The sequence below is a fragment of the Xenopus laevis genome, chromosome 9_10S, assembly GCF_017654675.1.
Source record: "Xenopus laevis strain J_2021 chromosome 9_10S, Xenopus_laevis_v10.1, whole genome shotgun sequence".
In the NCBI taxonomy this organism is placed as follows: domain Eukaryota; kingdom Metazoa; phylum Chordata; class Amphibia; order Anura; family Pipidae; genus Xenopus; species Xenopus laevis.
In genome coordinates this window covers 47,499,524-47,525,273 of record NC_054388.1, presented here as the reverse complement: position 1 = coordinate 47,525,273, position 25,750 = coordinate 47,499,524, and the positions used below count along the sequence as shown (strand labels likewise).

Genomic DNA, 25,750 nt, shown 5'->3' with positions numbered 1-25,750 from the left:
ACAAAGAGTTGCACATCGTTGTAGGGAATAAAATATTCATAGTGAGTCAGATATAGCAGAGGGGGCACAATATATTTAACAAATGGATTTGGCTTTGGTTTTTCCTCCATAGGAACCTGCAAAAAACAAAGGGAAAGAGAAAAGTGACTGAATAAATGTAAAGTCATGGCTAATAATAAATATTGTCACTTCATGTGACACTAAAGGCAAAGGAACAAAGTAGAGCTTTTCCCCCGAGTCCTGTCCAACCTGCTTTCCTTCCTGGGGGGGCTCCATGGGGGGTTCTGCCTGAGAAATGTCTTTGTTCATCACATCATTACTGTCCTGTATATGCTGAAACCTTAAGATTCTCCCATAATTCTCCTGGGATTCAGCTCCTTCCCACGTTCTTGAAGAATGAGAAGAGGCAGAATCATGTCGCTGGTGAAGAACTGGCGTTAAAGTTAGAATCGGAGCATAAAGAGAATAAATGCCCTCTGCTCACCTGACCCTAATGCATAAAAATAATGGTTGTATTGGGTTTGAAGTGGAATCTTTGAGTGTTTGTTTCCCTTGAAAATCCATAATGTGTGTTTCCAGCAATGTGCAGAACAGCAGCAGAGGTGACAATTAGCTGTTTGGGCAAAAAGCTATTCTGAGCTGGTTATCTATGGGGGAGACATACGGGATAGTGTCTCAGGTTGACTATCACACCCTTTTTATGGGATTCTACCAGCCAATGGTTTTACATATTACGCAGCTGCTCCTCTGTCTGACTGAAAGACCCCTCAATGTAAACCCATAGTCTCTTTTCTTTTTGATAGGTCAAGGAGTCACTAAGATGATGTGTCTAAATAGAGAATGGTCTCTCTGTTTAAAGGATATTGCGGTCTGGCCATATAAACTATAGTGTTTTAGAATGAACAGGCAAGCCATTCCAGTGGTCCAGTTTGCACATTGGAGCTCACTTTCCACAGGAAGGCTGTCCTGTGGAAAATAATGTAATCATAGTTAAGTATTAGGAAGGTCTCAAAGCAGGGCACAGAACAGGAAGGTTACTCCTGTCTGTGTTAGGAACTCCCAAAGGGGCTGGAGTGTTGCCTGTCACTGCAAGGAGCAGAGGGAGATGTGACCAGGTGATTGAGATTGAGTCTAAAGTGATTAAGGAAAGCCAGAAGGTGAGTCAGGCCACAAGCTGGTGAATTTGTGTCCCTGGAGAGGAGAGTAAAAGGGGCTTAGTGAGAAGCCTGACTATTCCAGAGTGTGGAAGCCAGCCTGTATGGTGAGAACCCTAGAGTAAACCCAGGGTCTGAATTGGGGGGATCAGGGCTCACCGGGGCTGCCACATCAAGTACCCTCCCAAGGGCCCCCCTCAACAGTTAAAAACCCACTTCCCCAGTCGCAGCAAAACCTCCCTCTGTCCCTCTCCCCGACGCATACCTACTTCACGCGCACAAGGCACAAGGCTGCAGGTTGAGTTATACAGGGACCTCTGAGTATCACTCATGTATTATAAGGGATTATGTACCCCCTACTGAAAATTATAAGGATATTAGAAGTCACCGAGGGGTTCTGTGAGCGTAAAAAGGCACAAGGCTGCAGGCTGAGTTATACAGGGAACTCTAAATATGACTCATGTATTATAAGGGATAATGTACCCCATACTATAAATTATAAGGATATTAGAATTCACTGAGGGGTTCTGTGACCATAAGGCTCTAAAACTAAAATATTATTGATCAACAATTATAATATTTATAAAGTACTTTATTCCTAGCCTAGAGAGATTTTGAGACGAAGCAGGAGAAAGTGCAAGATTAAACCACTGACTGCTACTTAGTGGGACTAGCTACTAATTAAGGGGTTAATAAAGAGGTCTGTACTGACAATAAGAAAGGATTAGAATTTATCATTCTGGAAACCTTAATTAGCATTGGAAATATGTTCTGTGTGGGAGATTATGATGACTGGACCCAAAAATGTACTGGAAAACAGATCAATAAGGGTGACAGGCAGGAGTGGCTGCACAACAAAGATATAAACCTAAAATGTCAGTACTGAGGCTCTGAATAAATTAGAATTTTAAAAGGATGGATCTTGGGGCCTAGTGCTGCCTGACTGTTTCTTTTTTATTCCTTTTATCTCAGGCCTCAGAATTGATTGAAGGAGATTTGTTCCCTTTTCCCCAATTTACACCCCTTTCCCAAGGAAGTATATTTGCTACCAATGGACTGAGCTCACATCTATAAAACCTTGTATTGTTCACACCTGTAATCCCCCTTGTATTGTTCACGGCTGTAAAACCTCTATTGTTCATTCCTCACACTGTCAGTGTGCTCATATTGTTCACCTGTTCACACTTCTTTGACAGACTGTAGGAGCAGCACTGTTACTGTGTCACTGTACAAAGTACATACTGTTCATATCAGAGTGGACTTGATAGGTTTCCTTGTCTCCAACCCTGCTCTGACTGTGCTTGCTCTACCCTACCTGTGTGTGCCATACTCTGCTTGCCCTATGTTCCCTGTGTGTGCCATATTCTGCCTTCCCTATGCTCTCTGTGTGTGCCATACTCTGCCTGCCCTATGTTACGTGTGTCCCATATTCTGTCTGCACTATGTTCCCTGTGTGTGCCATACTCTGCCTGTCCAAGTCTGCCTGTGTGTGCCATACTCTGCCTGCCCTATGCTCCCTGTGTGTGCCATACTCTGCCTGTCCAAGTCTGCCTGTGTGTGCCATACTCTGCCTGCCCTATGCTCCCTGTGTGTGCCATACGCAGCACCGTCATGAGATCAGATAATGGGGACCCCTGGTTAGCAAATGGCCCCGGTGTGGTAGTAGCAGTGGATAAAATAAATGAGAAAATACAGACAAGTCCCTACCCAACATCTATACAGTAGTGCTGATCTGCAGCACCCTGGTCATATGCTTTGGGTATGTAGTGAATGGGAGTTTCCTGCACAGTTTGGGAATAGTGCCCTGTGAGTCCTGAGCCTTGAAGCTTTCTATCCATTGTGCCTTCCCTACTCCTCATGTTTGCAGCATCAGAAAACTTCGCAGAATTCCATTTGCTGTGTATAACTCACTTCCCTGAGTACTAACACATTAAGCTTTAAGCATTTGATTAACAGGTGGTTCACCTCATCCATTCCTTCACTCTCACTTTCATTCCCCCTAAGTACAAGGGCCCAAGACCAGTGTAGACAAGACATTCCTTTCTAATAGCAAAACCTTATTTTCTTATTATATAACCTATCCCTAACAGTAAACACTCACTTTTAAATTCCTCCACGATGCTGTACTCTCTGCAAAGCAAGACGTTACGATTGTGTATTGTATGAAACCATAATTTAATATTTATGTGTTTATATACACAGGAGTAAATGTACAGTGGGAATGCAAACCAAATATTTGTTAACTAATCTATTCCAAACACACACCAAAAGGAAATAATATCATCAGCTAATACAATTGTGACAAAAAGGGGCTTTTTGAGTCATACTGAGCCCTCAGGCTGGAAAAATATAAGGTCCCTTTAACTGTACAAGAGAGAGAGTCTTCTGACTGTATGTATACATAGAAATATACATAGCAAAACTCCGCTACCAAAAACTGCTTGCCTGGAAGGGAATCCATATTAGCAAGAGGAGGATTCTGGGGGTGGCAATGGCTTTCGATTTGGATGTGAGAACAGTTTCAGCATCTTAAAAAGATTGATCTTAGGGAGGTCTCTAAGAAGATCCAGACATAGGTAAGCTTGTAGTGGTGGTGGTGGGGGGACTAATCTTAGGGGGTGTCTGAGAGGATCCCAGACACAGGTCAACTTGTAGTGGAGGATAAACAATGTTCCTTTGAATTAAAAATAAGCACAAAAGCATGCACTACACTACTGTATTCAAAACTAGGTTCCTCTGGAAACTAAAATGCTCTGTATGTGTCTCCCCCAGGTAGAAAGCGAATTCCTCGTAACGAGTCCTCTCGCGTTTGTCTAGAAACTTCCCAGTTTGTAGCTCATGGTCTGTAGTGTGCTGATCCTCAGCTGCCCAAGGCTCAGGCAGAAAGCTGAAGATAGAAGCTGTGTTTGATGGCTCCAAGTGAGCCACGTTGTCTCCTGAGATAATTTTTCACTTTTATTCATCTTCTTCTGCCTCTTGTGGAACGACCACAGCTTGTGCCCGAGAGCAGTCACTGAAAAACTGGAGCAACGTGCTGTATAGGTGGGCCCGGCTTTTATCCGACCAAATTATATGACCTTCATCTGGATAAACCTGGATCAGGAAAGAAAAGGCAACTCATCACCTTTCCTCACAAACAATAATTAATGTTTCTGAAGATTGGGTAGGTTGTAGAAGGTGAAACAAGAACTTGCCTGCATTGTGTAGTTCACTCCAACCTTAACAAGGTGCTTAATGAGTTCTGCTGAATGCTGAAAATGGACCTTGGCTAAAGGAAATACAATGAGAGAAGAATAAGAAGGCTGCATGAAGCAGATCCGAAGACTTAAGGTGGCCATACACGGGCAGATTAAAGCTGCCAATATTGGTCCTTTAGAACAATTCAGCAGCTTATCTGCCAGTGTATGGGGGTTTCCAACGGGTCTCCCCGATCGATATCTGCCAAGATATTGATCATGGAGGTTTGATTTTTCTAGTGATCAAGGACCACATTGGCTAGTTGATTCAGTCCCGTTGGTGCCCAGTCTCTTTGTTGAGCTATTGGCTTTCCGTTCGTGGGCATATCGGGGAAACATCTGCTCGTTTGGCGACCTTGCCAAACGAGCGGATCTTATCATGTATGGCCACCTTTAACGTACCAACTGAGGCAATTGCTGGACAATAAGGCAATTCAATGGGAAGTTCAGATATTTACATGTAACTTTGATCCTCCTACAGGATCTTCCCATATATTCCCAATAATACCATAAACCCTTTCTGAAGTACAATCCCCTGGCCCAATATCTTTGCATCAATACTCTGTAGGTCTTTCTCAAGGATGGATTTAATGCTCCCATTTTGTAAGAAGAAATAACCAAAAAATGAATACACAATGAAGCCTGCTATGGAAAGGCAAATCTTTAATCTGGCAGGTGGCAAATCAAAGGGGTCAGAGGCACGCAGGTAATTCATTCTAACCAGTTTGCTAGTTAATAAATGTATCAGACAATGCACAGCAGCCTCTCTAACACACCAACCACCCTTACACCTTATGCTCCCTTACAGTGATGAATGAGCACAGATTGGAACCTTTATATTATTCTGTGGACTCACCATCTGCTGTTCCATGAATGAGTAAGAGATTCTTATCCTTAAGTCCATGAACATTGTGCAGCACGCTGGAAGCCTGGAGAGAATCAAGCATTTATACAATAAGTGATGTAATTATATAACCCTCATTCTATTTCTCCTCCAATTCTTTTCTACCTGGTACGTGATCTCCTCTCTGGATGGCATCCCCAGGTAGCGCTCTGAGAAGGCCGATGCTGCAGGCGACAGAGAGTAAGAAGAGATTACAGATGGATGCTAAAGTGGTTCATAGATGAAAGGGCCACTGACAATGTCACATCACAAAATTAGTTTCCTGAAATCACCACCAAGAACACCCTCCTAAAGTCAACCATCCCTTTTATTTATTAGACTCTGAAGTATCACAAGGATCAGTGGCCAGATAACTATTACCCCACTCACCACCAGTTATAATAATTCTATTTTTTAGTTATATCATGATAGTTCAAGTATTTTGTCATCCAGGTCCAGAAAAATGATACCAACATTCCCATATTATTCTGGAACCCACCCAGAGTTACCCTCAGAGCTGTCACCGTATCTCATTGGAACAATGTTGGTTCCAAAATCAGTCCACATTACCATCAATGGGATCTATATATTGACCAACATCTAAACATAGACAATGGCCAATGATCTGGTATCTTAGCTGAGAGTACAGTTTATTTATTTTATCTGAATCACCAGGAGAACCTTAACAGTCTGGCTCTAACAGAGGAGGTTTTTTTGGGGGTTGACGGTAGCCTTCCTCAGGGTAAAGCCAGACTGTTGAGATTTCTCCAGGTGGAGCCAGACTGATAAGGTTCCTCTTGGCAGAGTCAGACTAATGAGGTTCCTCTGGACAGAGCAAGACTGTTGAGGTTCCCCTGCATTTTTAAGGAAATATTTTAATAATAAACCCAAGTATTGCATTTGCCTTAATTACTCTCTGCCTATGGCTCTGACCTTAACAATATCAACATCCAATACAGAGCAACAAACAAAAAAGTCCCTTTTATCCCATCTCCTACACATATTGCCCTATAGAAAGATACAAAAATATAACATTTTTGACAGCAAAAGCAAATAAAAGTGTGTCAGCATTTCACAGCTGACGAGGACGATGGAAAAAGAAATTTGTTTTATGGGAAGAGACAAAATAAAGGACAATTTACAGTAAGAGATAAAGAGAAGCACATTTTATAGCAAAATATCAAAAATATTTCCAAGCAAGAGAAAATAAAACATGTTTTATAGTGGGACACAGATAAAATAAGAAGCATTTTATAGCCAAGAATAAAATATGTTTTATAGCGAAATTAGATAAACATGTCTTATAGAAAGAATGCCGGAAAAAAGTGAAACACGTGTCCTTATTCCCTTGTTCTAGGACATTCCTTGCTGCCCATTGGCTCGTGGTCCACTTCTTAAGGAAGTGTAGCATCCATAGATATAACCTTTTCCTTTAGTTGACTCTTCTGGGTAGTAAATCCTCCCCTGAAACCAGGATTTCCTAGGAAATCTAGGTAGCCAGGTAATACTCAGGAACTTTTCTATGCCTTTAATGGCTTTCCATCATTGTTGTTATCCACATGGTTTGTCCTCTGGACTCCATAGCTGCCATTCACTGGTGCATTATCCTATACCAGTTTTTCCCTGTAGTCTTCTTTCTCTCAAACAGTGATCCATCTGATCCCAAAAACATCCAGCGGATATCAGGGGTAAAGCCCACGTCCTTCCTTGTAGAGTCTGGGGAACTGGTGTAAAACTGGATCTAGATGTAGCCTGGATCTCACTGCCCCTCTCTAAAAACAAACCAGAATATTCTTCCAAACCCCTGGACTCAGGATGAGATATCTCAAGGAGAATTTCATTTTGTACAATTATTGAGTAAGATTCCAAATTCCCATCAGATGAGACAGAGAACTCTGGTCCATATCAACTTCATTTGCCTTTATTTAGGAGTGAATAGACATTGGCTGTGACCTTATGGGACCCTGACACAATTTTGAAATTTGTGTAAGCGATAACCATGAGCCCACTTTCCAAACTATTATTCCTCCTCTCCTCTCTCAACCTCTTTATTCTCCTAGTCTTTTATATCTACTATATTCTTCCATTATTGCACATTATTTTCCCATAAAGAAATAGGGAACGACCATGAAATAGGCCAAATGTTTAGAAGCAAAAGGTCCACTGACACCTGGGCCCACCGGAAGTTTTACTGGTAACCCTGTTTACCAGTCCGACACTGCACAACATACTGGAGGCAAGGAGTATCGTGGTAAAAAAACACAGGACATTTTGTGCTCCTATGGTTGCCACCTGGACGGTATTTTACCGGCCTGGCCGGTAAAAATTATGGTTGATCTCAATGTTATTAATAGGAAAAAAGGATTAATATATAGGAAGGTATTTTTTTCCAGAAAAGGTGGCAACCCTATGTGCGCCCCTCCTCTATTCATATGAATCTGATAGTGAGCTAGTCTTACTTACAGCTCTTTTACACTGCGATGGGCCTACAGACATACAGAGAAGCACTCACCATAAAGTCTCATATCTGTGATTGGGGCAAACAGGGCCCCACATTTAAATAGTCTGTCATTGGCTTTTAGTATCATGGAAGCAATGTATCCTCCATAGCCCTGTGAAGACAAACAAGTGATTCAGTTAGAAGATGAAATACCAGGCAGTTTGTGGCCCCACTCCTACCTCCCTAACTAACACCTACAGCCTGATTATAGCCCTGGTCTGACCCAGTAATGAGATCTATCACATCCACTCTGGGAATTGTGCTGGTGTGCCTTGTGTCGCACTGCTGGAGGCTCACCAAGCGGAGAAACCTCGCATCATTCCACTGATTTGCTATTTAACAGATCAATAGATTTAACGTGAAGTCACTGTGCCTCTAATCCTCTGCCACTGACCAGGGATGCTTTTATATTAACAAATAATTACCTTCCCAAATATGCTCAGCCGGCTGGGGTCGATAAACGGCTCTTTCAGCAGCCACCTGGGGTGGGGGAGGAAAATACAAGGAAATGTTGTGACACAGATGCTGAATCTGTACAATATAATCCTGAACTGAAAACGGTCTCAAATGCTAGTTAGTGTCCAACCAAACCTCTCAGTCCCCATAGCCACTCTCTTCTCTCCCACCTTCTAAGTTTCCACACCTTCAATCTTTAACTTCAAAATTTCTTTCTGAACCCCATATCCATCCTCTCCCAACTTTTAAATCTCCAGCACTTCGACCCTAAACTTTTAAACCTCTATCTGAATCCATTATCCCCCCTCCTCTTACACCTTGTAAGTCTCCAGCCTTTTGATCTTCAACTCTACCTGAAACTCTACCCGAATCTAACATCCACACGTCTGCGTTACTGCAACTCCTGCTAACAAGCTGGATCTACATGTTCTACTATAATACTGAGCTTTGTGTAAATTCAGAGACTGAATTCTATGCATGGATATTTACACGAATAGCAATATTGTCATTCTTCTCTGATATAAAAGGGCCATTCTGCTTTTGTTTCTCAAATACTGGGTACAAAAACGTTTATACAAAGCCTTTAGGTGGTTTATGATAATGAAAGAACCCAGACGAGGACAAGGAGTAGCAATTCTCACTCTACAGCCGCTATCTGGTCTTTCACTTCCACTGATCCAAGTCCTCTGTGAACTTCCTGAAGGATCTTCAGCCCTTGGAACCCACTTCCCCGCCCATCAAATCTCGCCACAATGATGTTATCCATATTAATAAGCACAGAGTCCCAGTCCATATGGAATTCATCGGTTACTAGCTGGTTCCCTGGGAACTCGTCTCTGCATAAAGAGAAGACACACATAGTATTAAACCTTCCCAGTTCCCAATCTGAGGGCAACTTCACCAAATGCTTGGCCTACAGGAAACTTGCAATTGTAACTATTTGCCATGTTTGGTAACAAAACTGGAAATGGTTTATAAAGGGAAAGTTGGTTGGTTATTTCCACAGCATAAAGATTATTACAAACATGTATCTAATGGCAACAAGTGTTCAGCATTGGACATCTAGATATACGCTGGAGTCACAATACTTTTACTGCATCCTCCATCCCAAAAGGAAACCTACATGATTAACAGAAGGGGATACTGGTTCTTCACAGAGAAATCTCTGGGAAATGAGAGCTGGAGTGGAAGTTCTGAAACAGAAAGAAAAGAGGTTACAGGCAGTATGAGGGGTGTACAATTTCCGCAGCCTGAGTGGCTGAACAAGGGACAGGAAAACCACCTTATTGGTGAAAGAACCCAAACACTTATTCATCACAGGGGTCCTTATATCCCTCTGACAGTCTTCACAGTTCGAATAAAAAGTCTGCCCAGTTTCCCAGGACAGTCTTTCCTAGACCCCAAAATGGGTGTCCTTCTACTCCCCATATACATACAACTGAGTGCCCCCTCCCCATATACATATATAACTGATTATATATTGTGTATATATATATATATGTCATTTAAATTTCAGTACATATTGTATAGAGGGTTAACGTGTGGCTCTCCAGCTGTTTCTGAACTGCAAAACCCAGAATTTTGCCAACAACTGGAGGAATGCTCACTGGACATGAATGATTTATATCCACATATAGATTCTGCAAAGTCAGAGGCAGCAGCCATGTCAGTAGTTGAAGGAGGAGAAGGAAGATTTCAGTTACCATAATCCTCAATATGAATCATTTTTATTTCTGTCCTGAAGACTTTCTTCTCTGCAATTGCCTCTCTCAACACCGAATTGCTTTCCAGGGGGTAAAACTCTAGGCAAACAGAGACAGAGGAATTAGGTGACAAATCCGGAAAAAAGGACAAGCACAAGGACAATAACTCTGAAACAATGATCTGTTTCACCTGCTGCCCCAAATAATGGAACTGCACTTGATATATAAAATATATCTCCCATATTTCCACCCCCACATTGTTACACCCCACCCTGATAACATTACACCCCCACCCCAATAGCATTACAGCCCACCCCAACATTATTACACCCCCACTACAACATCATTACACCTGTATTGATATATCACCCTTGTTGTTCAGGTGCATACACAGATAAAGAAACTTATGAAATAGGATTATGAGTACTTTGTGCTAATGCTGCAAGAAAGGGCATTCATATAAATGTCTTTGTAGAAAAGATCCGACTTATCTGCAGTAAATGACATTTAGCTGAGCTGATCATTAAAATCCCAGAGAGAACAGGGGGGAGAGTGAGAAAATACATGTAATTATGTAGAAATATTCAGACCCCGATTCCTTGATGATTTAAAGATGGAGGAAGTCAATTCCTAAGTTAATTCGCTTTTCCTACACTTGATTTTATTGGTCATTAAGATAAAATAACGAGGAAGTTTTCATTTCATGAGATTATTTGTAGGTTGCTAGGAGTCACTTATCAAGTGCAGCACAGGGTGCAAAACACAAAAAGTGGGCACAATCCTCTGCGTTTCTGCACCTAGAGCTATTGCCGGTCTCTGTGGTCCTCCAATGAGGGTGAGGAGTGGGCAGCACTGTATGCATGAGGGGTGGGCAGCACTGTATGCATGAGGGGTGGGCAGCACTGTATGCATGAGGGGTGGGCAGCACTGTATGCATGAGGGGTGGGCAGCACTGTATGCATGAGGGGTGGGCAGCACTGTATGCTAATGCTCTTTGAATGAGGGGAGGGGCATGCTTTTCTCTGCATGACCCCCATGTTTTAGTGATGATGTGCACAACATTATTGTAAGATAAAGAGGGAGTCTCCATAGAGTAAAGTATGGAAGATTGCCTTTATTTGAGTGCCTGCTCCAGATTGTTTCACAGATGTGCAAAACATTGGCAATGGGAGAAGGACTTTCTTTGGAACATACAACCTGAAAATTAATTTTTCAAACCAACAAATGGGTCCTTCTCACCTGATGGGTCATCTGTGCTATGGACACTGCTGGTTGGAACTCCCGGACCTATGAAACAAAAGGAACTGGTGTCAGGCAAATCAAGGCTTGGATCCAACTTTCCCCTAATGGAACTTTGCAATTCCCATAAATATTCCACACATAGAAATCTTTCTGGCACCGCTTGGAGAAGCTAAAAGGTTTTGCATGAGCACAGTTAGACCAACAATGGCTGGGATCTAGGGCCCAGGGCCACATCAGTTGATTTTAGGTTTTGTTATATTAACTAATCACAGACAGACACATTGCTGGGTATTGCACGTTTGCCTGTATTAGTACAATAAATTATTTCTTCATCTCATTAAAATTCCAGACAAATAGTGATGGGCGAATTTGGGGTGCTTTGCCGAAAAATGTGTGAATTTCCCATGAAATTTGCGAAACGGCGAAAATTTTTCGAAACTGCGCCGGTGTCTCGTTTATGACGCCGGTGAATTTTCGCGAATTTATTTGCCAGCGGCAAATCGTGGGACTTCGCCGCAAATTCGCCGAGCGAATAAATTCGCCCATAACTAGTTCTCAGGCGTAATAATGAGAACATTCAAAAATGTTAATCTTATATTTATGAGAAAACATTTAGCAAAATTATAGACTTTTCCCCGCTGAAAGGAATAAATCTGAATATGCACTCCCCTCGCTGCTGAATCTACCCAGCATATCAGCTCCCATCCAGAAAGGCAAATTGGCAGGTGCCTCTCCCAATGTGGGTTAATCCAGGAACGAGTTGGCAGAGCAACCTTCTTAGCAACCCGCACAGCTACTCCCAAACAGAACCCCCGCTACCCGGCGGCTTTTGGCGCTCCCTGACAGTCCTCAGTTAGGAGAATGGATGCATAGGGAAGATTTAACTTTAAAGGAAGCGGGCCCCCAATGACCGCAGGGTCTGCTTTTTCTAAAGTTACTTCTCTGCTCAGACTACTCTACAACTAGCACTCACTGTACTGTACAACTAGAACTCACTGTACTCTTCAACTATTACTTAATGTACAACTAGCACTCAATGTACTCTAAAACTAGTACTTAATATACAACTACCACTCAATGTACTCTACAACTAGTACTTAATGTACAACCAGCACTCAATGTACTCTACAGCTAGTATTTACTGTACAACTAGCACTCAATGTACTCTACAACTAGTACTTAATGTACAACTAGCACTCAATGTACTCTACAACTAGTACTTAATGTACAACTAGCACTCAATGTACTCTACAACTAGTACTTAATGTACAACTCAATGTACTCTACAACTAGTACTTAATGTACAACTCAATGTACTCTACAACTAGTATTTACTGTACAACTAGCACTCAATGTACTCTACAACTAGTACTTAATGTACAACAGCACTCAATGCACTCTACAACTAGTACTTAATGTACACCTAGCACTCAATGTACTCTACAACTAGTACTTAATGTACAACTAACACTCAATGTACTCTAAAACTAGTACTTAATATACAACTATCACTCAATGTACTCTTCAACTAGTACTTCATGTACAACTAGCACTCAATGTACTCTAAAACTAGTACTTAATATACAACTATCACTCAATGTACTCTACAACTAGTACTTAATGTACAACTAGCACTCAATGTACTCTACAACTAGTATTTACTGTACAACTCAATGTACTCTACAACTAGTACTTAATGTACAACTAACACTCAATGTACTCTACAACTAGTATTTAATGTACAACTAGCACTCAATGTACTCTACAACTAGTATTTACTGTACAACTAGCACTCAATGTACTCTACAACTAGTACTTAAAGGGATACTGTCATGGGGAAAAAAATTCAAAATGAATCAGTTAATAGTGCTGCTCCAGCAGAATTCTGCACTGAAATCCATTTCTCAAAAGAGCAAACAGTTTTTTTTTTATATTCAATTTTGAAATCTGACATGGGGCTAGACATTTTGTCAATTTCCCAGCTGCCCCAGGTCATGTGACTTGTGCCTGCACTTTAGGAGAGAAATGCTTTCTGGCAGGCTGCTGTTTTTCCTTCTCAATGTAACTGAATGTGTCTCAGTGGGACATGGGTTTTTACTATTGAGTGTTGTTCTTAGATCTACCAGGCAGCTGTTAACTTGTGTTAGGGAGCTGCTATCTGGTTACCTTCCCATTGTTCTTTTGTTTGGCCGCTGGGGGGGAAAAGGGAGGGGGTGATATCACTCCAACATGCATTACAGCAGTAAAGAGTGATTAAAGTTTATCAGAGCACAAGCCACATGACTTGGGGCAGCTGGGAAATTGACAATATGTCTAGCCCCATGTCAGATTTCAAAATTGAATATAAAAAAAATCTGTTTGCTCTTTTGAGAAATGGATTTCAGTACAGAATTCTGCTGGAGCAGACAGTATCCCTTTAATGTACAACTAGTACTTAATGTACAACTATTACTCAATGTACTCTACAACTAGTGCTTAATATACAGCTATCACTCAATGTACTCTAAAACTAGTACTTAATGTACAACTAGCACTCAATGTACTCTACAACTAGCACTCAATGTACTCTACAACTAGCACTTACTGTACAACTAGCACTCAATGTACTCTACGACTAGCACTTACTGTAAAACTAGCCCTCACTTACTATGCTGTATCTGTACTCTGCAACTAGCAGTCCCTTTCTGTACTGTACAACTAGCACTCATTGCACAGCACAGTTAGCAAATACTCCATGTACTGTACAACTAGCACTCACTTACTGTACTGTAAAACTATCTGTTGTTATAATGACATCCAGTATCAGACATAGATATTATTGGGCCCCAGTGACCCCCCATTTAAGATCAGTTTCCTCACTGTCATTGAGTTCTCCTCCAGGTGGCGCCTACCTTTGCAGTGCAGCAGGAAGTGATGGTTAGAGGGGCTGAACTTTGCACTGAGGTAGGAGCACTGGTCTTTGGCGATGTCACACGTAAGACACTGGCGATTTAACAAACCAAAGATTGACACACTAGAAAAAATGATGGTCACAAGCAATTAATGTAGTCATTTACACAATAATCCTGATCTCTAATTAACAGAGTTGGGCTGCACTCTCCTCAAATACACACTTACCTACAGTAAGCTACTCTAGCTGCAAGTTCAAAGGCTTGGTCCCAGCGTAATGTTAGATAGGGACTTAAATTACTTAGTATCTCCGAAGCAGTGTCATTTTATTTGGCTGGGAGAATTGTATTAAATAAACTTTTTCTGTTGCTTATACATAGCTAGTGGAAAGGGCTGTTTTACTCATTCCCATAAAAAAACAAATGCGCAATATACACCAACTTAGTGACCATATATAGGTCAAACATGATAACCTGCGCTGCTGGTCTTCATTCTAATTCATTGATGATATTTTTATTTGTATTTAAACCCCCTACACACAGTGTTAGTGGCACTGATGCAACTAGAATAACATTATTCAATTAATATTAAATTACTGGGTAAATACAGGGTTGACTGAAGGTGTTTTGCATTCCATGGGAGTTTGGGACGTATGTATCACACATGGCCCAAAACAAGCACTCAGATCCCAAGGTGCTTTACCTGTATAAGTGCCTTCCTCTTGGGGAATCTTCGGTGCTTAGAAAATATCTGTTTGGAGATTTGGAGATAGAGAAGAACATTAATATACACATAAGCATTAAGATCCCATTTTGGTGATTCTAACAGGACAGAAGGAGCTCCTTACAACTTCTGAGAAGGTTCATCGTATGCCAGGATCTTAATGACCTCCCAGCTGCCTGATGTGAGGTGTCGTGTGCTGACTAGGTCGCTCCTGGCCTATGAAAAAGAAAAGCATCATGAGCACAAAACAAGGATATTCTACAAATTTCTAGTGATGGGCGAATTCGCGAAACGGCGAAAAATTCGCGAAACGGCGCCGGCGTCTCGTTTTTGACGCCGGCGCCCGTTTTTTCGACGCCGGCGCCCGTTTTTTCGACGCCGACGCCCGTTTTTGACGCTGGCGTCCGTTTTTCGGAAAAAAAATTTTGACGCCGGCGAATTTTTTTGGCGAATTTTCGCGGGCGTTTCGCGAATTTATTCGCTGGACGCGAATCGCGCAAATTCGCCGCGAATTCGCGCCTGGCGAATAAATTCGCCCATCACTACAAATTTCAGCTTACTGCGGGTCAGTGATGCTTGGAGACACAATGAGGAGATGAACTTTATTATCAGTAGTCTTTTTTTTATATAATTAATTGTATGGCTGGAGTATCATACCCATCAGTTCATATCTCCAGTCCTATAAAAGGGGCTTTCACAAAACTCAGTTCTCTGTCTTCAGCCAGAAAAGTGATAGATGGTCATCATGGTCAGAAAGTCTCACTTAGACAATGAAATATGTGACATGGGTACTGTGTATGGTGAGATGTGAGATGGTATTGACCTGCTAAATGTCTCACCTGGACACTGAACATGGCTATGTGGTGAAATTCCCCCCGGCCTCCTTGTTTTACAGGTACCGTCAGGAAGAACTTGCTACCATCCTTAGAGAACACTGGCTCCTCGTTCTTTGGAAGTGAAGACAGGGCAGATTAAAAATCCAATTTTGGGCACACCATGCAATGATGCACAAAGATAACAAATACCCTAATGTGAGTAAACAACTTAGAATTAAAGTCAAAAGATTTGGTGATGTTATAGTTCAATAACCAATAGCAGTTCTCTCTATTCTGCCTCATTATTTTAGATTCAAGTCCTGACTACCCTTCATCATATTACTGGAATAACACCTACCAGTCCTAGTATGTGAAATGACGTTGGTTCTGGACAACACCAGAAGTTCCACAATGTTAAAATTCTAGACATACAACCTGCCCCCCCCAGTCTCTTAAATAGTCCCCTTACCTGTCTTGAAAGCCAAACCTCAGATGCCACTTCATATTTCTATTAAAGAAAGGTTAAAGCAACTAATTACAGTTCAATTACAGTTTGCATTTTGTATCTGCACATTACAGTCCCTATATTACAGTTCTTCCTGTACAGTTCATATTCTGTATTATAGTCTCTATATTGCAGTCCTTCCTGTACAATTCAGTTCTATATTACAGTTCTTCCTGTACATTACAGTCTCTATATTACAGTTCTTCCTGTACAATACAGTCTCTATATTACAGTTCCTCTTCTACAGTACAGTCTCCGTATTACAGTTTTTCCTGTACAATTCAGTTTCTATATTACAGTTCTTCCTCTACATTACAGTCTCTATATTGCATTTCTTCCTGTACATTACAGTCTCTTTATTGCATTTCTTCCTGTACATTACAGTCTCTATAATATATTTGCGCCTGTACATTATATTCTCTAAATTACAGCAGTGTCAGACTGGGATGTCAAGGGCCCATCAGAAACCTTAGCCCATAGGCTCACCCTTCCAGCTACTTTCCTCCTCTGTTCACTCAACCAATTCTTCTTTTCTCTTTTCTTTACATACCATAATCTAGTATCCCTATAATAAAACTCTTCCAACTCACCTTGGTACAGGCACCAGTGGTCGTTTCACACACAGTCAGAACTGAGATGTTCTGCAGTCGGTTCAGCCACCTCACAACAGTCCTGGTGTTACTGACCCATTTCACCATTGTGATATAATAGTCTCTGGGGAACAAGGAAAAAAATGTAGATTTGCAGCTTTAGTCTGTATCTTATCACATGAATGTACTATGAACGATCCCTAGTAGATGTGGGTTTAGCATCCCATAGTGAGAAAATAAAACTCGCAGTGGGTACCTGCCCCGCAGGCTGTCGGGCGCCATCAGTTCCAGTGTGTGCGTGGGTCCATACAGATTTGCCACAAAGAGTTTCACTGTAGGGTTTGTCTGTCCTGCCTAGGGGAACCACGATGAGAACCAAATGAGTTTAGCTTTTAGAATCAACTCCAACACCATTCTGTTTCAGGGTGAATTTGTATCACAGGGTGAAGAAACTTGTAATGGAATCAGAAGAGGGCAGAGCTGGGTAAGAAAGTCACAGTTTTGACCCCAGATTGTGGCATAAATGAATGATGGCCCTAATAGATGATGTACAATATGGGGTGGATCCAGTTTGTTCACTAAACATACAAATATATATATAGAATGGAGAATATCCACTGGGGACAGGAAGATTCCGTGGATGGTATGGCTGCTCTTACTGATGTGAATAAATGCCAAGATAATACAGATACAATATCCCATGCAACATGGTTACTGAACATGCAGAGGATACAATCCCTGCTTACACACACATACAGTAGTATCATTTGACTTTAACATAATAGTAATTATCAGCTTTATAAGTAGAATATTTAGCAATGGATTAGTCATTACGTGCACTAATAGGAGCACTATGTATTTCCTATTTATAAAGCATCAGTATGTGTCTCTGGGAATAGTCACCCAATCACAATACTTTGAGCGTTCTAATAATAAAATTAGGGGGAGGGAGTTCCCCCGCCTACAGGGCGTAATGGATTAGACCAGATTGGAGGCGGAGAAAAGGATCACACTGAAAATGTCTTCAACATGAAATATTTTCATTCAAATAAGAAATTATTTGAGAATGTTGATCATTTTATAAAGAGAATCAGCCATAAAAAGCCTTACAGTCCAACTTAAAACCAATGAGATTGTTGGCCAATGCACATTAGGTTCAGAATGGGCTGGGTCCATCCATGCTATTTTTCCCCTCATCACTGAACCCTACTTTTCTTTGCACCCCATTGGCCTCTTCCCATCACTGAACATCCAAGTGTCTCACCTTGGGGTATGGATATTTCTTTCCCTTGGGATACAAACTCCCAGTAAACTGAGGAAGAATCATGTTAGGGACCAAGCTGTCATTTATCATCAAGAAAGCCAGTCTTTCACCATCAGGGGACCACCAGTGTGCCACATGGGAGTGAAGAATCTCCTCTGCAAGCAAACAGAAGAAGGGCACCAGATTATTCTTATTATTAACAAGTATTTAACACACCAACATATTCTATAGAGTTGCACAATAGAAGGGTGAACATATCAGACTTCCAGATTACATGCAATCCAAGAGGTAATGAGGAACGTTTATATCTTACAGTCTATTTGCCACTATAGGAGAGTTGTCAGAGGGGCTATGACAGTAGGATTGGGATAGTAGGGCTGGTATAATACATTTTTGAGTAATTGAGTAGAGTTGTCAATGGATATGGCTGTTACGTCAATGTCAGAGTTGACTAGGGCTGTTATAGTAAATCTGTGAGTAAGTGAGTGAGTGAGATTGTCAATGAATCTGAGTGAGGTCTGTTACAGCACTGTCAGTGTTATGTAACACTTGTTATTAGGGATGTTACAGTAAAGCTGTGGATGAGTAGTAGTGTTACTTGTGGGGGGGAGGGCAGTCAATGAAACTGTTCGTTGTACTGTATGTAGCTCTAGTTGTGACATGGATGGACTGTACTTACCCTCATACAGCCAGTCTGCAATTCCATTGTACACAATCCCCTCTTTCCCAGAAGAAGTCAGCCTTAGAGAGCTGCTCTTCACATCTGACTGGTAGTAAATATTATTTTCAAAAATATAGATCTGGAGCAGAAAAAAAAAACCAGAAGCATAATGTAACAATGTTGTTTCAGATGCCTAAAACCTTCATTACCTAAAACCTTCATTACTTTGGCCTCCCCTCCCCTTTAAAGCTCACCACAGACGTTAAGATTTTTCTCTCCCTAACGACTGGTTTTAGTGAGATCCAACAAATCCGGCAAATGATCGTGAGGTAAGTGGGCACCAAACAATTGTGCATCTAGCGATTTTTCGTCCGACATTGGTCAGAAAATCGATCGGACAGGTAAAGATTTTCATCGTTCATAGTGAAATTTATCCATTGACCAATTGTTTGCAGGGCCAAGCAGGCAGCGACCCACAGTTTCCTGGCTTCAACTCGACAATATCACTTAAAATGGTCTTTTTTAGTTGATGGCCAAATTGTACATTTATATGATTGTTTCAAGATAAGCTTGGTCTTATGATAATGAGAAGATCTTTTAAAAATCTTAACATTTATGGCCAACTTTACCATCACTTACACCCACATTATATAACTCCTGGCAAATCCCACTGAATACTTCACATTTCCTTTGATTCAGAATTAGTACATGGAATGGTGCCAGAACAATACTAGTACTAAAGGAACTGGCTTACTTCCAAGAAATAGGAGGATATGGCACAAAAAGGTTCTTGGCTGCTGTAAGAATAAAAGCCGGGGTGACCCAATGGTAGTATTGATCCTGCCTTCCATGTTATTATCAGCTAATCAGTGCACTTCCCACTTTCCTTTATTCACTTCTTATTTCTTCCCCTTAATTGAAACAGCTGGTTGAATTTCTACTTTGGCAAATCAGAAAGAGTCGCGTTATAAATTATTAGTGTAACTGATCATTGTCATCGAGTCTATATCTGATCCATGTACACTGGCCAAGTCTGAACAAAGCCACTTGGGCTGGAAAGATGCTGTTCCAATAAACACTTGGTAAGCAGCTTCGGTTAAAGTTAGCAGCTAGGGTTAGGGTTAGCAGCTAGGGTTAGCAGCTGGGGTTAGAGTTAGCAGCAAGATTTAGGGTCAGAGTAGCAGCAAGGGTTAGCATCTATGGATAGGGATAGCAGCTAGGGTTAGAGTTAGCAGCTAGCTCTGCTTCTTAGATTTAGGCTTCGAATTTGCATCTTTTATATTGGCCCAGATAGGCTGAGACCATGTTCTGCCCAATTAGAAAAATTAAGTTTCCATAGAAAAGTTTCCATAGTAGTTCCAAGTGGGTTAAAGATGGTTATAGTCTCCATATTAAATTACCATTGGTTGAGAATATTCTTGTTTTTTAGATAAACCACTGTCTTCTCAATGTATTGTATAACTCCCAGTATGGAGCTTTAGTAACATTTACACAACTGAATGGTGATTATCTCTGTTGGTACCTAATCCCAGGTTTATCTACGTGGACACAGAGGACACGTTTGCGCATTTAATAAAGAAAGACGACTACAGTATTATTAGGGCTAATCGCCTTTCCAGTGTTTGGGCAGGTAATTGAAACTCTCTGTAAGTCTCATTCCCCTCTGCACGCAGATTAGCCAGACCTCGGCACCTCATAGAAACACAAGTCTCTGCCTTCGAAACACTCAAACTTGGATTTCAACATAAAGATCACAAAAAGCCACAAATGTTCACTGTCAAACTGCCAGTCCACAATTTCCCCTAAATATGTGGGTGTAATGCACAATGGGTTCAGTACTAGTAATATTAAAAGGCAAGTGCATCTCAATACAATTTGCTGCTATGGTGTATATGATAACTAGCATATAGGACTAGTGTCTATGATTACTTTATAGGATTAGTAGGACTAATGTATATGACTATTCTAATAACTAACTCTTTCCTATCTTTCTAACTGATAAATGAAACACAAGCAGAATCTTAAAAAAGGTAGAAAAGTGTTAATTCTCTGTGCTCCAGAATGGCCCATCAGGAAATGTCCCGGAACCCTGGCAGGCTATTGTCCATATACTTGGGATTCTGCTCCAGTATGGGTAAATTCAGGGACTGAGCAAACTCTGTATTTAGATGCCCCTCATCCAATCCCTTTATCAGCCCAGGCAGAGTAGCCAATCCCAGTCCTTTATCCACAAATGCCAATCAAATAAGACCTTGGCAGAGCACACAGTGGTTTGGGATAGGCATGAGCTTTAACTCTACTAATAGATGCCATCTAGTGGTACAACATTTCCTTGTGCTCTATTCAGCCTCAAACACAACTGATTTATGCCCCCAACAGTAAATTAACAGAAAGATTTTGCCCCAGCTGGGAGTAAATGCCTTACTAGTTGTTGTCCCTGGACGCCCCACTCTGCATATTGTAACACAGAATCATCCACCTCCGGAGGATTCAGTTCCCAGACCTCCCTGCAGAATAAGGATTGGATATGAGTTAGAAACCATGGTGGGCACTGGGCAGTGGAGCTGACACTTCCTGTTACAGGAATGACTTACCTTGTGTGGATGTTGTAGATGACATAGGACGCAGTGAAGGAGAAATGGAAAACCTGCAACAAGGAATGAGAATCACATAAACAGAAATGAAACCCAATTTTCCCAGTAGAATTCTGTATAATGGGACCCAATCCCACAGAGATGTCATACACTGAGTCAGCCAACTAGAGTGCACAAGCACTGTCATGTGACTGCAATCAGGGCCCCTTAATCATAGGACCAATGGGGCACCTGCCCAGGGCCCACTGATTTACGGGGGCTCAATGTGCTATTGTTGTTCTTTTTACCCGCACCCATTTTTTGTTCTATGTGAAGGGCCGTGCATTGTGGAACACATGGCCATCTTGGATTTTTGTGCAGTGTATAGAGCAGGCAGGCAGACAGAGGGAGAGAAGGCCAAGGTGCTGTTGGAGCACAAGGAAATACTGATGATTCATTTTCTGTAGTATCATATTGGCACGTCTGGGGTTAATATAAGCCAGTTATCCATTTTGTATACTTATACTAATTATACTGGCATAACTGGGTTGTGTTGTAGTAAAATGGTGTTGTATTTTGGGGATGTGGCCAAAACCAAACAACTGATTAATGCCGCCAACAGAAAATAAACAGAAAGGTTTATTTTTCATTTGTGTGTGGCACAGTGCTGTGGGCTTGCCATTAGACTCTTTGCCCAGGGGCTACCAACAAAGGCGGGCCAGGCCGGCCAGTCGCCCTAGGCAACAAAGCCCCCTTCCTTCCCACATGCATGGTGACGCTGTGTGCACGCGTATGTGTGGGTTGAGGATTGTGCAAACCGATTGTTGAGTCCGGTCTAGGGGTAGGCAGAAGAGGTACCTGCCCAGTGCCCCCCAATTGTTGCGCCCTCGACAGCTGCCTCTACTACCTACCCCTGATTCTGGCCCTGGCCATTAACATTTTAACTTTTTTTTAGCAGACTTAAGGTATGGAGATCCAAATTATGGGACAACCCCTTAGCCGGAAAATCCCAGGTCCCATACATGTACATATAATTCTGTTGGATTTTTGCAGGTACAGAAGGCTCAGAAGGAACAGTTACTTTTACTGAAGTTGTTGAGTTCCCATCAGAAGCCTGTATTAGTGCCATTATGGGATCTGCTACTGTAAGTACCTTTCACTGAATTTCTCTACTGAAAAAGTAGAGGATGGGAATTACTATGATTAGACCTCTGTCCCTAATCTTCTCCATGTGGGTTCCCTGAGAATTCTCCTTGAGAATCACTCTCTGTCTTCCTCCATATTCAGCTCATCTTTGAATATTTCTCTTTACAGTGCTTTACAGCTCCCATAGATGTACCCATTGAGACTGAACCACACCCTGGGGTAAAACTAATAGTACAAGAAGCCAAGAAATCTATCAGGTATAGTATAGTATGCTTCACTGGTGGCACAAATATAAGTACAAGTCCAACTTGGCTCGCTTTTAGCATATCCTTATATATACAGGCATGGGGTCCCTTATCTGGAAACCTGTTTTACAGAAAACTCTGAATTATAGAAAGGCCAAACTTCAATGTTGGACTGGCCCACTGGGATACTGGGAAAACTCCTGGTGGGCCCAGGTGTCAGTAGACCCTCCTACTTCTAACCATTTTGGTCTATTTCATGTCATTTATGTATGAGAACAAACAGGGTTAATAGATGGAAAAATAGATTATAGTATATAAAGACAAGAGACTAGGAGAATAAAGAGGTTGAGAGGAGGAAACATTTTTGGAGGGTAGGCCAATGTTCTAAGGCAGTGTTTCCCAAACATCGACTTGTGAGCAACATGTTTCTCACCAACTCCTTGGATGTTGCTCCCAGTGGCCTCAAAGCAAGTGCTTATATTTAAATTCTTGGATTGGAGACAAGTTTTGGTTGCATAAAAACCAAGTGTAATGCCAAACAGAGCCTCCTGTAGTCTGCCAGTCCACACAGAGTCTACCAAATAGCCAATCACAGCCTTTATTTGACAACCAATGAAACTATTTTCTTGATTGTGATGATCTTGATGACAGTTAAAAGAGAGCAGGAAAGCATTGATGTGGGGGAACATGTGAAGCTTTGATAAAAAACTTTCTCCATGAGTGCTTCCAGCATATGCATCTAAATATATGTACTGTATATATATATATATGATTTAACAGTCACTTTTGGTGAGGGTGGGCTTGATGGGTCTAAATGGGTTTTGTTCACCCTCCCTTAGTAAATGTGAGGATTATATATTGCATATGTCTTTTCCCGCCCCTATCAGTCCTAACACTACCTGCCCTGTATAAATAGCAGCCACCCTGGATTCTCCTGATTATCTGCCCTGCCCCTCATCAAAGAGTCCTAACCATAATAACAACTTAAACGATACACCAGAAAAAAAATATATTGCCTAAAATAGTTCATATGTAAAACCCTGCTTCATCTAAATATACCATTTTCATAATAATATACTTTTTCTTTACGTCCTTCAGGCAGCACACACCTATGGGTAAGCTCTGGACTGATCCCCTGGTAAAACAGAAAAAACCATCAGCCAATAAACAACCTATAAAAAACCTCCCTTCATACTCTCCAGCAGAATGTTCAGATCCAGGAATATTTCTAAAGATTCCTCGCAAAAGGAAAGAATGCAGATTTCTGATGCCAGAAGTCAAGAAGTAGTAGGTGGGAGACTAGCCTATTTTCTTCATGCTTGGGAAAGACCACATCAGATCTATGGATTCTTTCCATAATAAAAGACGATTCCTTTATAGATTTCCATCGACCTGAAGTTCTGAAGTTCTGAAGTTCTGCTTCAATCAAAGGAAAACAGATACTATAAAAAACACAGCCATAGAAACAGCTATAACAGATTTTCTATCCATGAAAGTGTTGGAACCGGTTTCCCTATCAGAAGTTCAAAAAGGATTTTATTCTCAATTTTTTCTGGTACCAAAACTAGGAATGAAGTTCAGACTTGTAATAGACAAAGAATGCATTTCTTCGCATCCCCATTCATCCAGCCAGCAGGGAATATCTTCGGATAGCAACGATTCTGTCTACAAAAAACCTGTCGCAACAAAAGTGTTTGGAGAGTCTGCAAAATGCTTTCCTCTAGGTGCTCCAAGAAGAATTTTGTGGCAAAAGGCTGTCCAATATCTGGAATTCTTCAATTCCTTCAGGAAGGGTTTTATAAAGGGCTAAAACCTAACACACTAAAGGTTCATGTTTCAGCTTTATCGAATTTTATGTCTCAAAATGTGGCTATAGATCCTTTAGTGAAACGATTCTTAAAAGCTTGTTTCGAGGATTAGACCAAAGATTCATTCTGTTGTGCCTCCTTGGTATTCGAATCTGGTTTTTATCTCTGCAATGTGAAAATCCATTGGAGCCTTTGCAGCAAGCATTCTTAATACATTTGTCCTATTAAACGGCTTTCCTTGTAGCTATTTCCTTGTAGTTATTATCAGCGATGAGAATTGGTGAATTACAATCATTAGCTTTTCCGGATAAAGTAGTGATGAGGACTCAACCAAATTTTACTCCAAAAGTTCCTATGGCTTCAAACATCAATTCCCAGATAATATTACAGGCATTCTGTAAGTTTCCTGAGAATTCCAAAGAAAGAAAGCTTAGTGATTTGGATGTGTTTGTCAGAGTACTTTGATAAGACAAAGGCCATTAGATCCACAGATCACCTGTTTGTTCAGTTATCGAAAAAGGTGAAACTACAACTGCTTCTTGGCTAAAGAATACAATATCCTTGGCCTACTCATCTTTGAGGAAAGAGCCTCCTCTTCATTTAAGGGCTTATTCCCCGTTTTGGGCAGAGAGATCGTCTGTCAATATAAATGAGATATGCAGAGCAGAATCTTGTAGCAGTGTTCACACATTTGTCAAGTACTACAAGTTACACATCGCAGCATCTCAGCCTTCAGCAGTAGAATTTTAAGCTCTTCAGTGCTCATAATTATCCTAAATCCCCCCCCCGGTTTAACTTGCTAAGTCCCATAGGTGTGTGCTGCTTGAAAGAAAACTGAAAACACTGCTGGAGGGAATTAAGGGTGGCTTCTTTAAGGTTGTTTATAGGCTTTTAATTGTTTGTGTCCTATCAGGGGATTGGTCCAGAGCTTACTCGTAGGTGTGTGCTGCCAATTTTCAGTTTTTAGTAGTATGTTCCATTGGGTAGTCATAAATAGAAAACCGCAATTTTAAGAACTAAGTGCAGTCCCCTGGGATCCTACGTCATCACGGTGCACACAAACAAACCATACGTTAGGTCACATGAGCCAATTGTCCAATTGTCTTTTGTTTCCACACTTCTTCCTTTTACAGTTAGAGCTGCAGTATTTCTGGTCATGTCATCTCAGAAGTAGCACAGAGAATTTCATAAAATGTACTTAAATATATTTATTTCAGTTTGACAAGATTATTTCTTTAAATATGCCACTTAATATTATATATAGTATCTGTTGCTTAAGTATTCATTTTGAGGGTATAGTTTTCCTTTAACTGCCTCCCTGGATTCTCCTGCCAATCAAATAGCCATAAATGTACTC

The 25,750-nt window shown here is 41.2% G+C and overlaps 1 protein-coding gene across 1 annotated transcript in view; it reads right to left on the bottom strand.

Annotated features, from left to right (window-relative positions):
- Positions 1-3,312: 3,312 nt before the first annotated feature.
- Positions 3,313-25,750, bottom strand: part of dpp10.S (dipeptidyl-peptidase 10 (inactive) S homeolog) — a 76,477-nt gene continuing 54,039 nt past the window's right edge. Inside the window, exons 6-26 of the mRNA XM_018238631.2 lie at positions 21,216-21,268; positions 21,047-21,128; positions 18,640-18,760; positions 17,961-18,115; positions 16,953-17,050; positions 16,697-16,820; positions 16,071-16,109; positions 15,626-15,733; positions 14,911-15,002; positions 14,766-14,813; positions 14,066-14,187; positions 11,172-11,219; positions 9,933-10,031; positions 9,353-9,422; positions 8,871-9,065; positions 8,199-8,253; positions 7,786-7,885; positions 5,400-5,458; positions 5,247-5,319; positions 4,349-4,422; positions 3,313-4,247 (exon numbers count right to left, since the gene is read on the bottom strand). Coding sequence (XP_018094120.1) covers positions 4,110-4,247; positions 4,349-4,422; positions 5,247-5,319; positions 5,400-5,458; positions 7,786-7,885; positions 8,199-8,253; positions 8,871-9,065; positions 9,353-9,422; positions 9,933-10,031; positions 11,172-11,219; positions 14,066-14,187; positions 14,766-14,813; positions 14,911-15,002; positions 15,626-15,733; positions 16,071-16,109; positions 16,697-16,820; positions 16,953-17,050; positions 17,961-18,115; positions 18,640-18,760; positions 21,047-21,128; positions 21,216-21,268 — 1,953 coding nt within the window. The 3' untranslated portion in view covers positions 3,313-4,109. The remainder of the gene's footprint in view (positions 4,248-4,348; positions 4,423-5,246; positions 5,320-5,399; positions 5,459-7,785; positions 7,886-8,198; positions 8,254-8,870; positions 9,066-9,352; positions 9,423-9,932; positions 10,032-11,171; positions 11,220-14,065; positions 14,188-14,765; positions 14,814-14,910; positions 15,003-15,625; positions 15,734-16,070; positions 16,110-16,696; positions 16,821-16,952; positions 17,051-17,960; positions 18,116-18,639; positions 18,761-21,046; positions 21,129-21,215; positions 21,269-25,750) is intronic.